Source organism: Symphodus melops (genome assembly GCF_947650265.1).
Source record: "Symphodus melops genome assembly, chromosome: 9".
NCBI lineage: Eukaryota > Metazoa > Chordata > Actinopteri > Labriformes > Labridae > Symphodus > Symphodus melops.
In genome coordinates, this window is record NC_136699.1 from 23,080,966 (window position 1) to 23,098,008 (window position 17,043).

At 41.1% G+C, this 17,043-nt stretch overlaps 2 protein-coding genes across 4 annotated transcripts; both read left to right on the plus strand.

The window, feature by feature from the left end:
• Positions 1-1,362: 1,362 nt before the first annotated feature.
• On the plus strand, positions 1,363-6,597 carry cenpu (centromere protein U). The gene is made up of 12 exons (XM_079352493.1): positions 1,363-1,370; positions 2,245-2,293; positions 2,491-2,584; positions 2,862-3,115; positions 3,227-3,310; positions 3,394-3,506; positions 4,179-4,322; positions 4,467-4,545; positions 5,106-5,153; positions 5,938-5,999; positions 6,197-6,353; positions 6,469-6,597. The coding sequence occupies exons 1-12, from the start codon at positions 1,366-1,368 to the stop codon at positions 6,523-6,525; spliced, it is 1,146 nt and encodes a 381-aa protein (XP_079208619.1). The 5' UTR covers positions 1,363-1,365; the 3' UTR covers positions 6,526-6,597.
• Positions 6,598-7,785: 1,188 nt separating this feature from the next.
• Positions 7,786-16,783, plus strand: LOC306829329 (caspase-3-like). Of its 3 annotated transcripts, none has more exons than XM_079352332.1 (7): positions 7,786-7,882; positions 10,407-10,487; positions 12,423-12,592; positions 13,545-13,673; positions 13,888-14,063; positions 16,243-16,363; positions 16,484-16,783. In XM_079352332.1, the coding sequence occupies exons 2-7, from the start codon at positions 10,411-10,413 to the stop codon at positions 16,711-16,713; spliced, it is 903 nt and encodes a 300-aa protein (XP_079208458.1). In that variant the 5' UTR covers positions 7,786-7,882; positions 10,407-10,410; the 3' UTR covers positions 16,714-16,783. The 3 variants fall into 3 exon arrangements, with proteins under 3 accessions (XP_079208458.1, XP_079208459.1, XP_079208460.1); XM_079352333.1 differs by lacking the exon at positions 7,786-7,882 and adding an exon at positions 7,947-8,039; XM_079352334.1 differs by lacking the exon at positions 7,786-7,882 and adding an exon at positions 8,062-8,081.
• The last annotated feature ends 260 nt before the right edge of the window (positions 16,784-17,043 follow it).

Consider the following 17,043-nt stretch of genomic DNA (forward strand, 5'->3'; position numbering starts at 1 on the left):
AAAAATAAAGTTACAATGAGTCTTGTTATTCTAATCCCAAGGGCACTATTGTTTTCTTCATTCATGAGACCATACTAAATAATATTTTTTAAATAATATACAGGTTTTTTATTTAATTCATAGGAGACACTTAAATAATAAATAAATTACAAAATTACTCACTCAAAGGTTCACTCTTAATGTATACGGTATATTATTTTGCATTCTACTTTTCCTCTTGAAGTAACATGGGAGATGTGGGCTCCTTTATCATAATATTTCATCTCCATCAAAAAATAAGAATGTGTCTTTTATACTCATCCAAACATGTTACTGATATATTAAAGACATGCAGTATACAGATGTTGTGTTAGCTCTGTTGTAGTGAGCAGTTTGGGGAGGAGGAGGGATAAAATCACAGCCAACCTGAAGAACTCCTCTCGTCCTCTCATTGACAAGCTGAGGAACAAACTTTGTGCCTCCCACCATCAGCAGAGTCCTGAAAGTCTGACACAGCCTGGACTCTGTCCCACATGTCATATTACATCGAGATGCATATATTATATACTATATATGCATATATTATATACTATATATGCATATATTATATATGCATATATTATATACTATATATGCATATATTACCTCCGTGTGTGACTATTTTTTCATAACTTGTCACTTGAACTTGCTACTTAATATGTTGCTGAAACAAATACACTGGTTATAATAATCTACAGAAAGAATCACAAAAACACTTAAAGATCATGAACATTCATGCAGAATTAGCAATTTGATGATGCATCAACCTTAATTCTTAAAAGTATCGGTGGTATCGATCGGCGATTCAGGTCCTGTTATACTTGGTATCGGATCAATACCAAATCTTGCGGTATAGCAAAGCACTAATGTCATATTACTTCTAGATGCTTCTTTGATGTGTATTACCTACATGTGTCACTTTATCTCAACTATGTCACTTCATTTCATAACTAGTCGCTTTAACTTCAACAGTCTGTGGGAGGACAATGAACCCTTCCGCTTGCCGTAGGGACAGAATAGAAGTATTTTAAATCGGGGAGGATAATGAACCCTTCCGCTTGCCGTAGGGACAGAATAGAAGTATTTTAAATCGGGGTTGACACTTTTACAACATTTTCAGCAGATTTTTTTCTTCTAACCGAACTATCATGCCAATATATCAGTTTCAACATAAGTCCTGAATTTTTTTGTGTACTTACAGAAAATAACTCATTTTTAGTTTTTAACTTCTACGTTGTAACGTAATAGTACCACCCGACACCCCCGCGTGTGTCTAACATGGTACAGTCCGAAACTTGAAGCATTTTGCGGGAAGCTGCGTCAGTGTGTTTACGAACAAGCTTCACAATGAGGTGAGAGATAAAGCAGTTTTATTATTTACAGCCCAGTAATGTCAAACACACACACACACACACACATCGTGATGTTAAGTCTGAGCTGCTGGCTGTGTGTGTGTGTGTGTGTGTGTGTGTGTGTGTGTGTGTTTTATCTTCACCATGTTATTGAGATTCCTTCTCTCCTGAGTACTGATGTGAACCTCCCTGAACAGTGGGTTAAACCTGCTGTGACTGACCAATCAGAAACATTCATCTCTGCAGGGTCCTGCTCTCAAAAGTCCCTGGACCTTTAGAGAGTACATGACCCCTCGCAGGGTCTTTAATAGGGGTCGATGTTCTACCCCAGAACCCCATATCTGCCCTGAAACGCACATAGTGCTTCAAAAAGACCTTAGACCTGGGGGATAGTTCCTCTGATGGAGTAAGGAGGTTTGGGTTGAGGTCTGGAGCTGCTCGATGGCAAAGATCATAATCACGATTGTTAAGGACGATTACTGATGATTTCACAGCATCTGTATCACATGCACACTGTTGTCTTCAGCAGTCTTACGATTATCAACCATTTGATTCAGTATCACCAGGCTGCCTCAGTTTTCGATGTTGCTGCACATGAAGATGAGCAGGCAGATACATCGGAGCTCAATTTAGGATTATTTACAAAGTGCTTTAGAAATGAATGTCAACATAAACGTTTTTAAACCAAAATAAGTAAATGATATCGATCCAGCCACAGCCAGAAAGTCTACGAGCAACGTGAGTATGCAACCATCGATGCAGGATCGTCGCCATCGGGATCCGTCGTACAAATGATTCAATTCAATGCGTACGTCAGCATCAAACAGAGAGTGGAGGCTGAGTCGTTTGATTCCTGTCCCTTTTGTTTCCACAGTGCCAAAAAGAGAAGAAGAGCCAAAGTGCAGAAAACAGATGAGATTCAAGTGAGTGGGTAAACGCTCGCAGCATCAATTTCACATCTAAATGTAGGATTTGAAGAACACGAGTTTGAGTAATGTCTTTTCAAAATGGATTAAAAAAAAATATATATTTTAAACGTGTTCGTTGAAGCAGCAGCAGGGTGTTTGATTTTAATATCTGTACCTTTAAAAACCAACAGCTTGATGTGTTCTGTTGAAAGCAGGAAGCTTCAGCTCAGGGTCACATGGACTTTTCTAACCTGTCTGTCATCGAGAGAGCCAGCTTCATGGAGGGACTGCAGGGACTAAACTCTGGTGAGTCGTCGTCATCACAGCCGTGATATATGGTGGACGCAGTTTCATGACACTCAATGTCCACTTCTCATACTCGATCGAGCGCTCCTAAACTGTCTTTAAATGAAGGGAAGAGTTATTACTACTGTTCACTAAATCATTAAAGTTCTTTGTCACTGTTAGACGAGAGCAGGCGGCGTGCATGGAGCACTCGGGTTCCAGTTTTCACAAAGAAAGCTCACTCTTCTCTCCATCCGGGCTTGATGTCTCCGTTTCTCTGAACTCTTGTGTTGTCTAGGTAACCCTCTGCACAGCACGGCCGTGGAGGAGGATTTGAACGTCTCCGGGAGGAGAGGCGTGGCTAAGACGTCAGAGACGCGGCGTGGAGCTGCCGTGAAGAGGAAGGACATGGAGCGGGATGCAGAGAACGGAGAGGAAGACAAGAAGAAGCAGAAGAGGAGAAGTTCTGCAGCGAGGGAGGTGAAAAACCAGCAGGTGATGAAAGGCGAGCGTAAAGCAGGAAGTGGAGAATCGAATTCGCCTGAGTCACAGGTGAGAACGTCAGCGATGATATCTCGAGCTTTGTGTAAAAAGTATTTGGACTCGTCATGAAGAGGCTGCTCGTATGCTGACGCCATGTGGTTCTGCATTATTCCCTTCAAGATGGAGTCTGACAAGAGCGCCGCCCACCGAGCACGTAAGGCCATCTTGTCCTCTGATGAAGAGGTGGACGAGGACACCAGCTGGGTATGAATTAACCGAACAGAAATAGGACTCAAAATGGGTTTTACCGCTTCATAGTCGTGTGTTCATTTTTTTTATTCCCCTAGAAACCAAGTCCAAAGAAGACACGGGTTTATAGTTTAACTCGAACCAGGAAGTCCTCACCGAGTTTTGCTGAGTCCAGACGGTCTTCATCAGGTAAGAGCCGAGAGCACAAGAGGTTAGCATCCCGACTCCAGGAGCAGAACAAAGTGAAAGGAAGGGGAGTTAATGAACTCTTTATATCCTAATGCACAACTGGCTGCTCTCGTTCCCCGTGCAAACAGTGTGACGTTTAGTGTTTTTGTAACGGAGGTGGTCGAACAGACGAGCTGATGATTCGAATCACAACACTCAGAGGCTTGTCAGTAAACGGCTCGCGCTGAGCCACAAACCTCGAGTCAGAGCTCAACGCTTCAGTCACAGATGTGGATTTAAAGAATGGATATTATCTCCCCACCGTACAACAAGCTAACAGTGAGAACGTCGAGGGGCAGCGAGTCGGGGGTGTCGGGAGCTCAATCTGTTGGGACATGTTTTAATGTTGGAAACACATAATGTGTGAAGAACAGCAGACACTTTAATGCTTTTTAGCTTGTTGTTTATCTATCCCAGTTGTTATTGTCTTTGCAACACTGAACTATGTTTTCACACATGGCATATTTTCCTGACGCTGTGCAGATCTAATGAAGTCCAGAAATACTCTACATGAGCTTTGCTCTGCACAGTGCAGCTGAGGTTTGGATATGTCAGAGATTCAGGGGCTGCTTTCATTTTTTAACTTTAAAAATACACACCTTAGTTTTTTTTTTCTCTGTTCACAATCAAACCAAGATGGTGTTCCTGAAGGCAGTGCGTCTGCGTCTGCGTCTGCGTCTGCGTCTGCAGAGCAGGCGGACACAGAGACGCAGAAGAAGAGGAGGAAAGCGAGCGGTCAGAGACGAACAGAGCTGGAGGTCGTGCTGGACTCCTTCAGTCATTTCTGTGACCAGTACAGGTAAAAAAACAAAGACCACTCATTGTGTCCCTTCCTGACTGCAGCCTGGTACGATAACTTTATATCCCATGTCTCATGATTGTCTGAGTCAGTGTTTGTCATTAAACATGTTTCATTCTGTGTTTTTTTTTTTTTTTTTTTCAGAGAGTCTGTGGAGTCTAAAGCCGTGAAACAAGCCATTGATTCCTTCTCAACAAATGTCAAACAGCAGCTGATGGAGAAGGTCATCATGACTCTGTGGAGTTTCTGTTGATGTTTAGAGTTTTAAACATAGTTTTGTTTACTTAAATAAACATCCATGATGCAGTGTGTCCTTTAAACTGCAGTCAGAGGAGAATCTGCTCCCAGATGAAGAGTCTCCTGCAAACGGATTTCTAAACTGGCTTAGTATTTGTTCTGCATACAGAAAGCAGTGGAAACTGCTGCTTTAACCTTTGAAGCTGTCTTGATTCGTATGAATGATTATCTTGCAATAGAAGAATAAGAGTTGATCTTTAAGCGGGAGCGATAAATGAGTTTCAGAAACATTTTTTTAAGTGTCTGAGGAGATTCCTGCACTTTTCTGTATTTCTCCCAGCCTGTCGACTTCTCCTCCTCTGCCATTTTAAAAACATTTCCTCCAGTACCCACACAAAAAAAATGTAACTCCTGGGTGGTGGTATCGACCGGTTTAACGGTGAAGGAGATCGTACACGTACAAAAACACACAAGACACCCCTGATGAAGGTGAACATCAGAAGGAATCACTAAGAAGGAAACATGTCCGCTCTTTTTCCTTTTCAGATCTCTACTAACAAGGAGCTCGCAGTTCTAAAAAGAGAAAACAGCAAGGTAACCATGACAACCAGCTTTATTTTCAAACATTACACAGCGTTTAAGTCGCGGCTAATAAGACAGGACACTTTGTCTTTTTACACTGCTATTTCAATAACCTGATGTTATTATTCTTAATTCTTTTCTGGATGTTATTTAATGTTCATTGTTAAATGTTTGACCTGAATGATGTTGATCGTTGTTTCTTATGGCTGCATCACGCGTGAAGAGCCTAAGACACATCTCTCAGCTCGGGACTTTTACACCTGCAGAAAACTCCTGATCAGGAGGAGCTGCACGTGTGAACACCATATTTGTCACTCGGGCTTCACCCTGAGTTCCTCCTGTCGGCCCCCCGGTGTGAACAGCCAGCGAGATGTGAAAACAGCAGAAGAGGATTTTATGTTCGTTGGCGTTTTGGCGTCACACTTATTGTGTGAAGAAAACCCACCCCACTGTTCTGTTTGTGCTTTATGTGAGACAATGATGTTACTCATCATGTCTTTAGAGGCCAGAGAACCACTTTCATTCTCCCTGAGGTTACTGGGAGTAACTGTGAAGCCTTCATGGGGCACACAGGATGAGGATGTCAGTGAATCGGCCCCAGAAATATCAGACAAGCAAATATGAGCTTTCACACTCCACAAACTCTGCTGCTGTTCAACACAGTTTGATGAAGAGAAAATCAGCGCAGCATCATCTCACTACCATTTTCATTTTAAGCATCTTAGCATGCTGATGTCATTGTTTAGTCAAAGAGCCACTGGTAAAGCCTCTGTGTGTGTCTGTGTGTGTGTTTCAGGTGGGTTCTTTGATCCGTAAAAAGACACAGAGACTGTTGGATGCCAAACACGAGATGATGAGGTGAGCAGCAGTACTGAAGCCCAAACACACATTTTGTTTTCATCGTACACCTCCCCTTTCAAATAACACATGGTTACCAGCGTCTGTAACGTACTGTATTCAGAGTTTCAAAAAAATCCATTACACCTCCCCCCACTGAGGAATGAAACGTAGTGTCGTCATGGTTACTCCCAAGTCGTCACACTGTGCTGTTTCAGGGCGGAGAGGCAGGTGTTCCTTCTGAAGAAGGAGAAAGCTGAGCTTAAACTCCGATTAGCTGATCTGAGACAAGGCCAAGCGTTCCTGCAGGACCTCCGAGAGCTCAACAGACTGTACCTGGCCTGCAGACAGAAACACCCTAATGAGAGAGAGACGGTAAGCACGCACACACACACACACACACACACACACAACACTCATATACAGACTTTGGATGTCTAATTATTGTTTTGATAATAAATGTCCTCCATCCTTTCCTCCTTTTGTCCAGTACGGAGAGTCCAGCCTGCCGGCTCTGCAGTTGGAGACCAAACTACTTAAAGAATAAATAAACATTTCAAGTGGAAAAAAAACAATTGGAAAAATGGGACTCCGAAAATATGATACACCCGCTCTCATAAAGTTAAACGTGTTCATTGCACAAAGTCTGCTGTTTCTAGAAATAAGAGAGCAAATCAGCAATTGTGTAACATCAAACTGTGACATTTGAGATGTTTAAAGAACTTCTAAACTTTAAAGAAAGGAAGCATAAAACTCATCACAGTGATCAGGATGTCGAGGTCAGAGTTCCGTGTTTTGCTAGCAGTGGAAAGTGGTTTGAATAGTTTTTAAGTGTTTCCAGGCTACAATATATAAACAAAATGATGTGCGTATAATAAACAGAAAAAAAATGAATTTTTGTGTTTTTATTCTTTTAATAAGAATGCCAAAAATACATAACTGCATTAGCTTGATGTTAAGTCCTCTTTGGCTTTTTTAAAAATGTTTTCTTTATTTAAGGGCAGCCGTGGCTCATTGGTAGAGAGAGGGGGCTCGATCCCCAGCTCCCGCGGCCACATGTCCAACGTGCCGTTGGGCAAGACACGTGCTGCTTGGGGGCTCCAAGTTTCTGAGTGGGAAAGTTGTTCTTTCGACTTCAGTCAGTTCACATGATTTCCGTTCAGAAAGTCTGAATGTTGTGACAATGCTATGATGACAATCAGTGAACTGTTCCTGTTAAAAGTGATATTTGAGCACAAAGAGCTGTACGTGAATTATTAATTGACTAAATAGATTTTGTCCACATGTGAGTAGGTGCCCCATGTAAGTCAGACACATAATTCTTTTCCAAGTTGTTCTGACTTGAGCAGGTGTTCACACATTTTACAACTCAGAAGCTCGTTTTACCGATGTGTCCGACAGCACCTGAACACATCAAGTTACTCCCGCTGCTTCGACTGCAGTGTGTGAAAGCAATCATATGATCCGCTGTGTAAAAAAGCGCTTTGAGCGTCAGAATAGACAAGACAGACTAGAAAAGAGCCAATCAAGCTCATGTCCGTCAAGTCATTACATATAAAAACAAAAATGAAACATGAGTTTAATATGAGTGCTTTGGATCCTCTCCAACTTCAGCCATTCTCACTTACAGTTTGTGCCTTATTAAATTGTTTATGAAGTTTCCTCGTGCCTGCAGTGACATGCTGAGGTAACCTTGTTTTTTGCCCACTTTCCTAAGCCAATGAAATGAAAGTTGAGCGTGACGTCCCGCCCACCAGGAAGCAGCGGTCCTGATTGGCTGAGAGGTGTCTGACTGTACTTGGACCAAATAGTCGTTATGCCTTGTAAAGTTGAGAAGAACTAAAAGACGGAAGGGGAGCTGATACCGAAAGTTTGACCTGCCAACAACACCTGTAAAAGAACAGGTATGTTTATCCGGAAGTTTATTTGTATTGTGAGGGTTTGGAGAAGCATTCATTTGTCCCTTGAGTGTTGTGAATTAATGACAGAAGTTTCCTTTAGTATTAACCTGCTTCAGGTGACACCTGGTTAACGAGTTTCCAGGTTTAGGTCAGACTACAGGTGAGAGGAAACTTCTATTTCCTACTCAGGTGTTTTATCCAGGTAACATCTTCTGACAGAGTGTTTTAAATGTGTTCTTAGCACTTTTAGTTTGGATAATGACAAGAAGCTTTGAGTGAATCCTCTAGATTTAATTCATATATCTAGATTTAATTCATATATCTAGATTGAATTCGAGTATTTGGGTATATTTTAAAGACATATAACAGGTTGGATATTTGTGATTGCACAGCTTTAAACAGAGACTGATATCTACAAGCTCACTGACCCTATGGTAGGTGTTGAATAATTTCCTGTTACTTCAGAGGAGTTTCACTATGAGCCACGTACTAACTGCCCATGACGTCACTCTGATGGACGTTTTAAGCTCTTCAACACTGATACTGGAACCAATAGAAACTCTGGACATGTATTGAATCAATATACATAATGCATTATATGATTAATTTGGCTCCTAACCACAGATAGTGGGGAAAACATCGCCGTGTGCAGGTTTTAAACTCAAAGATAATTGCAGTGAATAAATGCTGACTAAATAAACATCCTGTGTCGGATCAGAAACAACTGTACAAAAATCCCCGAGTGTCACTATATGAGTCATAGTTTAATTTATGCAGGTGGAGTAACAAGAGGAAGATCAACCAACTAGTTTGTTTATGATAATTATTTTATGCAGTTAAAGGGCCAGTTCACCAAATTACAGATTTTTATCTAATAATATGGTGAAGAGCAACAACTGAAGAGCTAGACTTTGAAATTGAGGACACACCACCGTCTTATAAGTCAGAGGTGTGGAAGCAGTTTGGCTTCTCTAAGAGAGGAAATGAAAGAGGTGAGAAGATAAATGATGAGACAGAACACGTGCACAAATATTGCAAAAAGACTGAAACAGCACAACCAACATGATGCAGCATTTAATCAACAGCACAACGAGAAGCTCCAATCACCTCCCCTTGTTGAGAGAAGAAAACATGAAATCCAAACCAGACTGACCAGCTGGTTAGCAGATCCTAAAGGAATCTGTTTCACTCATCATGTGTCTCATTTTGTAAAATATATCATGAGAGAATCGTATTGTGAGTTTAGTGAATCATTACAGCCCTGATCTCCACCTGAACTTAAAGGCAGATATCTCCCTGATGGACACCATATTCAGAAACAGAGCTAACTGCCTCGGACTTTTCTATTTGAAATGAAGGTTTTAGTTTTATTCTTGTTTTTGTTACGTAAGCTTTGAACAAGAGGACAGTCAAGTCAGAAACACAAGGTAACACAGCTCCCTTTTTACCTTTCCTGTGATATTTACTTTATCTTTTTGCCTTCAGAAATGTTTAATGTAATAAAGGGTGTTAACCAATTTCATGAAGCATCTTTATTCAAAGTACTTATATTTAAGCTTCTTAAAGTGTGAAGTTTGCAAATTATGCGTATAAACCATCCTTCCTCAAACTGGTATCTTCTTGAGTTCCTTTACGATGATACCGCAGTGACGTTAAATTGAATGTTTATCAGATGCTCACTACACAAAAGAATGACTGGTTTCCACGATTAGCCACATACCCGACTGTCAAAAAGCTTTCCTTGGAATAACTCTCTCAGTGTCATGGAAATGATCTGTGTCGACAGTCAGATTTATGCCCAAGATACCAGAAGTCCAAAGATAAACGTATAGAAGTGTTCGACCATTTTAAAGGCAAAAAGCACGGCAGAGTGTGAGTGATCCCAGTTAACACTGATGCTTTAAAAATTATTCTTTAAATTATCAAGAGTTTCAGTGATTGAGACCTTTTATTTTTCATCAAAAGTCAATCTTACTCATGCTAAAAAGGTCACATATCATCCTCATCAACCAGTTGAGTCTCAGAGCTCCATAAAAGTGAAGTGAAGTGTGTCGTTGTAAATCCACTCTGATCCTGTATTTGATCATGTCTATAAACTTCTCTATTTCAGCCCTGCTCAGAACGGGCTGTTTCTGTGTCTGTAGCTTTAAATATGTAAATGAGCTGTCTCTGACCACGTCCCCTTCCTGGAAGGGCTTGGATCACTCTGGCTTTCTTACACCTGGGGAGGGGCTACTGCCCTTTGTGATGTCATGAAGAAAAAATCTCCAAACAGCCTGTTTGAGCACACATTTTCTGAAAAGTGGAGCAGGCAGTAGACGGAGAGGACGGACTTTTGTCATGATTTCGGGAGTTTGTAGACAGACTAGAGACACATGTCAGGGTTAGAGAAACATGGTGAAGTGTAGTTTGCTCAATGTGTGACCTCTGAAGGTTATGAACACCTGGGAAGAAGAGAACAAATACATATGTAAATGAATGAGCATGTTTTTATGCTTCTTCTTTTTTTTTCCATCAATATCTGTAGAAACATGGCCGAGCCTCGTGGCGACGGTGGCGTGCAGGGTGGTGGAGACACTGTGGACGCCTTGAGGATTTTTTCAAAGAGGTACGCACACAATGACGAGTCTCTGACTGCACACACGATCGACATACACCTACACGCTCTCTACATGAAAAACAGGTCCATAAATCTTCAGACAGATAAGAGCTGCTCTGGTGTTGTCACCTGATTGGCTGATTAGACCTGAGCTCAAAGCTCGGCTGGCTAGAGATAAAGGCGCTGAATTTATGAAATCACAGTTCTCCTTTTCGTTTACTCTCCAGTTTGCTAAAGTGAAGGCCATGAAGCATTTGTAAGTGTTATTTCTATGAAGCAGACTCTCCTTTGAGGGGAGAAAATAAATAGTTTACACTATAAACGTGCTGAACACACAGGATCCTGTGGGAGGCTGCACACAGTGAGCGCTCCTTTACATAATGTGGCCCTGTTAAAGGAATAAAGATAAATAAGAAAAAAAAAACATATGCCCCTCTGATGAACGGTTTTAATTGATTCTAATGTTAGCTGCTCTCTTTAGCAGGTGCACGTTACGTCTAGTTGCAGCGCCTCACACCTTCCTAACCCTGCTGCATGTCTGTGTTTGAGATGTTTGAAGAAAGTAGTCGTGCTGCTGCTTTTATTTGTTAAAAGGACAAACTTTACATCAGACAGTCATGGTGAAGTCTATTTAAAGAGCATCAAAACAAACAGGGAGTGTACCAAAGTGTTTAACGTTCAGCACAAAAGAATATCTGAAGGGAAAATGTGTACATACAAGACACTTTCTCAGCCAACATGCACGCAGCAACAGACATCCAAAAATACACAAAGACACTAAAGCTTTCATCAAACAATGAAGATGCCACTCAAGTCAGGAGTCAACTGCAAGAGACGGGCGAATAAAAGTGAGTCTCCAGGTATTTTTAAGCAGTTCCAGAGAATCTGTTGGTCTTATATGTAACAGCAGGTTGTTCACTGTCTCAGGACCTGATTTACTCAATGTTTGCGTGCCTTAAAACGTGTGCAAACTTGATACCACCAGCAAAAAAATGTGCTGTCTGATGTAGTAACAGCGTGCAGTGAGGATTGTGTCTTTCATATGAGCAATCCAATCCAACTTTATTTGTTAAACCACAGCTGACCAAAGTGCTGTACAATAAAATACAATCCATAGCAGCACACATGAGATAAAAAAAACTTAATCAAAACAAAAGGTGTTGGCTATTTAGTACGTTTGCTTTAATGAATATGTAATATACGGCGTTTCTGCCCCAGTATGCAAAACACTGAGAGGAGAAAATGCAAAGAAGTTACGTTAGTATAAGCATTGTGATTCACCAAGCCAGGTAAAAACTATGGTGATTATGACGGTGTCTGAATCTTTAAAGGAACGTGCTAATCCAGGAGCTCAGTGTTACACACAACAGGCTGCAGTTAGCAGGAGGGTAATAAAAGCTTAATAAAAGGAGGGTAAAGATCGTTTTCCCCCACAAGTTCATGTGTTTCAATGACAGAAAAATAAATAGTGCATTTATCTTTCATTTCGATTCAATGATAGTTAACAAAGAGAAACACCATGATGAAAAGTCCCTATCTCTGAAAGCTTTTTGATTCGCTCGTGGGATGGTTGGAGGTGAAATACAAACAAGTTCACTTTGTATGGGGTTCAATACAGAACGGGGAGCCAGTGCAAGGATACTAATAATGGTGTAATGTGATCCCTTTGGTTTCTGCAAAAAAGTCTGTCTGCTGCATTTTGAACAAGACAAGTGTATATAGACCTGGTTAATACCCAAATATAGTGAAGTGCAGGAGTGGAGTCTGAAGGATATGAAGGCATTGATGACTCTTTGTAAATCAGGAATCGATTTCATAGTTCATATGTACAGTATGTTCCAAAAAGTAGCAGTTAAACCTCATTTCGACTCATTCACTGTTTCTTAAGCAAGTTAAGTTTAAGTTAAGACATCACTGAACTTTTTCAACTTGTTGTTTCTTCAGAGTGGAACCAGAGGAGGCAGGAAGAGCAAAGACTTCAGAGGAAACCGACTCTGTTCTGGTCGACAGCAGCACAAAAGCAGCAACCGCCGACCCTTTCCGCTACAAGATGGACTACCCCTGCATGGGAACCTGTCTGATCATCAACAACAAGAACTTCCACCCTCGCACACGTAAACACAACCATTCAATAAATAGCACATCCTGGCTGGATGCACACACCGGCCTGCTGTAAATATAATGACAATAGGGATTGTATTCATGTTTATTGTGCTCGCTCTCTTGGATACCAACAAGAGCGGAGTCATTGTTAATAATGGTAATAACACCTCGGCTTTTTCGACCATCACAAAAGAAATGTGCAGCCCGTACTTGTTCTTTATGCATCTGTTAGAATGACGCTCCAATGATAGCTGTGCAAAGTTTTAAAAACAAACGTGGCGGATCATAATCCTGGTGTTTGAGCCAAACAAGTGATTTACAAGATGCAATGACATTAAAATTCAAAATTCAGAGGGTGCTGGTAGCAGCATAGTGCTGAGTACTCGTGCCCCATGTACACGAGATCCAACCTGTGGCTCCTCTCCAGGTCATTCCCCTCTCTCTCTCTCTGATCACTCACTCTATCCTCTGAGTTAGGAAAAGGCACACAAATAAACCTTTGAAGAAACAAAACAATGCAAATATGTTAAAATGCACAGAGGGTGAAAATGCTTATTCCTGAAGAGTCATTGTGAAAACGTGGTTAGTGTGTGGCGCACACACTAACCACCAGTCAACCGATGCCCCAGAATCAGAAGGCAGGGCTGTGTCCTGAGCCAATCAGCAGTCATCAAATTTCTGAGGCTTCAAATGGTCACCTTAACTCCTTGAATAGATGTCACACTTTCATCCCACAGACCCACCTTCTTTTTCTTAAAAGTCTGCATCATGACACCATCATTTAAGCATCCTTTAACCTTCAGTGAGTTTATTTTGGGTTCTAGGGGAAACCTCAATAATTCAGCTGAGGTTTGACTTGCAAGATGCAGTAAAACTACCGCTCTGACATAGACACATAGCATCCTCTTTACGGGCTACATTGACTCTATATATTGATTCCCTCTCTGTTGTCTGTCTATGTAGATATGAGTACTCGTAATGGAACGGATGTGGATGGTGCCACTGCTGTAAAAATCTTCTCTAGTCTGGGTTACAAGATCAAGTTTTTCAACGATCAGACCGTGGCGCAGATGAGAGAACTGATGAAGAGTGGTAATGTAACTTTATATTCATTAAAAGTTACGTCTGTTTCTCTGCACATATGTTCTCTGTTATCACTACTACTACTACTCCTGATAGATTTCACTGAGTTTTGGGAACTGTTAAGAAGTCATTCTGTCTAACTATCTGCAGTCTCTTCTTTGCAGACTTACCTAACAGTTGAAGTGGGAAAGTGAGAAGTGATTGGTTTTTGTTTTGTTTTTAGTGTCCCAGCAGGACCACAGCAAGAGTGCATCTTTTGTATGTGTGTTGCTAAGTCATGGAGAAGAAGGGGGACTTTACGGCACCGATGGCTTTGAAAAGTTGGAAAGCTTCACAAACTACTTTAAAGGACATCGCTGCCAGAGTCTGGTGGGGAAACCAAAACTCTTCTTCATCCAGGTTGGTCAAATGTTCACACAGTGCACGTGTGGTGATTAAAATAAACCTGTTCACCTCGTGCCATCACTTTTATCATTCGCAGCGTTTTTCACAGCCTGTTCAGAGTTTAGAATTTAAATTTGGAAAATATCTGGAATTCTATTGGCTGATATTTTTTACTACAAATCAAGGTGTAGAGTATAACCATAGCCAAAAAACAACCATAGCATAACCAAAAAAAACTTTCACAGGTGCTGGATCAGAAATCAGAGTGATGGCAAGAATCAAAAAGGGATCTGCACTCTGAATTAAAAGCTCCTGCTACTTTAATGTCAAAAGGATTAAAGCTTTGATGTCACAGATCTTCTTCAGGCATTTTAAATGGATATTTTTAACAGCACTTTTTTTTTTAAGCAACCACAGCTTAAAATTAAAGTATTTTTTGTTTTGATATAAATCAAACGGAATTTAATTCCTGGCAGGTTAGAAAGCTTTGAAGTAGCAATATGTAACTCTGACACCTGGTGTTCAAAGTTGGTACTGCGGTCAAAATTCAAAACATTGGAGAGAGCTGTTTCCCCCCTCCTCCCTTCCAGAGTTAAAGAACCCGGGATGCTGTAGCTTCAGTGTTTAGCCAGCTCCGTATCAGTCTGTAAAGCTTTCTGCGTTCCAACCTCTCTCCGTGTTTCAAAAGCATCTCCAACATTGATCCTAGTTTGAGCAGGTTTCTGCTGCTGGAGCTTATTAGAAACATGCAGAGTCTTTTTAGCTCGGGTACAATCACTTGTATCTGAAGCAGTTCCACTGCCCGCTTCCATCGCTGCAACACCTGTTGACCTGATAGCTGCTCTCATATCTGACAAACTGAGAGGAGTCCAAAATGGCCGTGTGGGCGGGGCCATCAAAGCGCCTACCTTCTCTGGTCCACCATATTACTCCTTTAACAATGTTATATTAGCACAATGGCATCTTACAGTATGTATTGACTTAGTACCTTCATTCAGACACTGCTTTAACATGTCAGAGAAATGCTGCTGAATCACTAAAGACTCCTCTTAAGTTATGCAGAGGGTGCTGGTAGACTTACCAATATTTCATGTTGTGTGTTTGATGAGCTGCTCCTCTGTCATATGTGCTGTTTTATTGAGACACTTTATGGTTACTACATTTTATTGTTTCATGTAAAATGTCTCTCCTGACAATTATGGTGAAAAGAGAGATAAAAATAGCAGGCAAAAAAAGTTTTTTTTTTTTTTTTTTTTTTGAGAAGTAGAAGGATAAGAACTTTTTAGCAAACAAAAGCTGTTTTGTTGTTTTGTTTCTCTGACTCACAGAGCCCCTCTCTGTTCATATTAAACAGCTATGTTAAACAGTCAGAAGATCTGATGGATCTCTTCACATGATCTAGAGCTTCACAGTAAAGCTGTTACCTGACGCTACCTGAAGCCTTGAATGGTGTGTTGGATCGCCCTCTAGTGGACAGAATCTGAAACAACCATCTTCATAAACCTGCGTACTCTGTGAAGATACAAAGTGAACGTTATAAAAGGCCAATTTGAGCAAAGGAAAGTTATCATAATTCAATCATATGAAATGAAGTTTCCTGTCAGAGGACTATCAACAACTTCAATTCAGTATCCCAGTTTACATCCTGAACATCTTGAACTTTGAGTTTTAGGGGTTCTCCTCAATGGTTCCTGTGGCAAAAGTGCAGTCCAGGCCTCCAAAGTTTCTAGACATGTAGAAAGTACTACATACCTAACAGAGTCTTTTATAGGGCTAGATCTTTGACCCCAGAACTAAATTTAGACCCTGTTTCTTTGGTCCAAATGCACATCGCTCTTCAAAAGATCCCGAGCTAGGGGGGAAGTTCTCATAAAGGGGCTTGTGTCCAAAATGCTGCCTAAGGCTAAACATAAAAAGCGCTTATTGTTTTGTCTAAAGTTTCTAACATGATTAGAAGGATTTTCAGTTGCATTTTCCCCATTTTAGACCAAAAGTGTAAACTCTAAAAGTTGAGTCATTTATGTGCAAAAGTCAAAACTCCGGGCTCAAAGCAGACATGTGACTCATAAACAAACTTACAATCGACCAAGAATGAACTTGTTGGGGTCAAGAGAACGACCACGACTGGTTGTGATGTAGCTCTTGAACCACATGACGGGTCTCTAGGGTCACAGTTGACTCTCTGTCTTTTCAGGCGTGCCGTGGCTCTGAGCTGGATGGTGGAGCCATGATTGAGACTGACAGTGTAGCAGAGCCAACATCGGAGAGGATTCCTGTGGAGGCAGACTTCCTGTATGCTTATTCAACTGCTCCAGGTAACAGAAATGCTTTTTCAGTTTTTCTTATATTTGATGACTGAACAATCCTGGTGTTAAATATGATAATGTAACCCACCTTCCAGTGTGTGAGTGTTCACCCCGTGTTTTGTCTTGCAGGATACTACTCCTGGAGAAACACATCCAATGGCTCATGGTTCATGCAGGCGTTGTGTGACATGTTGCAGCGATACAGTGGAGAGCTGGAGCTGATGCAGATCATGACCAGAGTCAACCGCAAGGTCGCGACACACTTTGAGTCTTCCTCCAACCTCCCTGGATATAGTGGCAAGAAGCAGATCCCCTGTATCGTCTCCATGTTGACCAAAGACTTCTACTTTCCTGCCTAGATTAAAATGTCTTCTCCCCACATGTTGCTTCATACACATTTTACCTTCTGAAGGTTTTAGATTGGCTTGTCCTCTATGTGGCTTTAAGCATAATTCATGTAAAAGAGTATGAATGTATTTAAATGTGACTGCAGAGGGAAGCAGCATGCATTGTTAGCATTAAGAGGAAAAGGAACGTGTCAGCAGGGGTGATGCTGAGTCCAAAATCTGAGAAGTGAATGTAGCCTCTTAGTTTGAAAGGGGAAGTGTCTTAAACGTGAATTCTTTCGACACAGGGAGACTGTGTGTGTAAATGACAATAATACATCAAGTTAAACGATAAATTGGCCC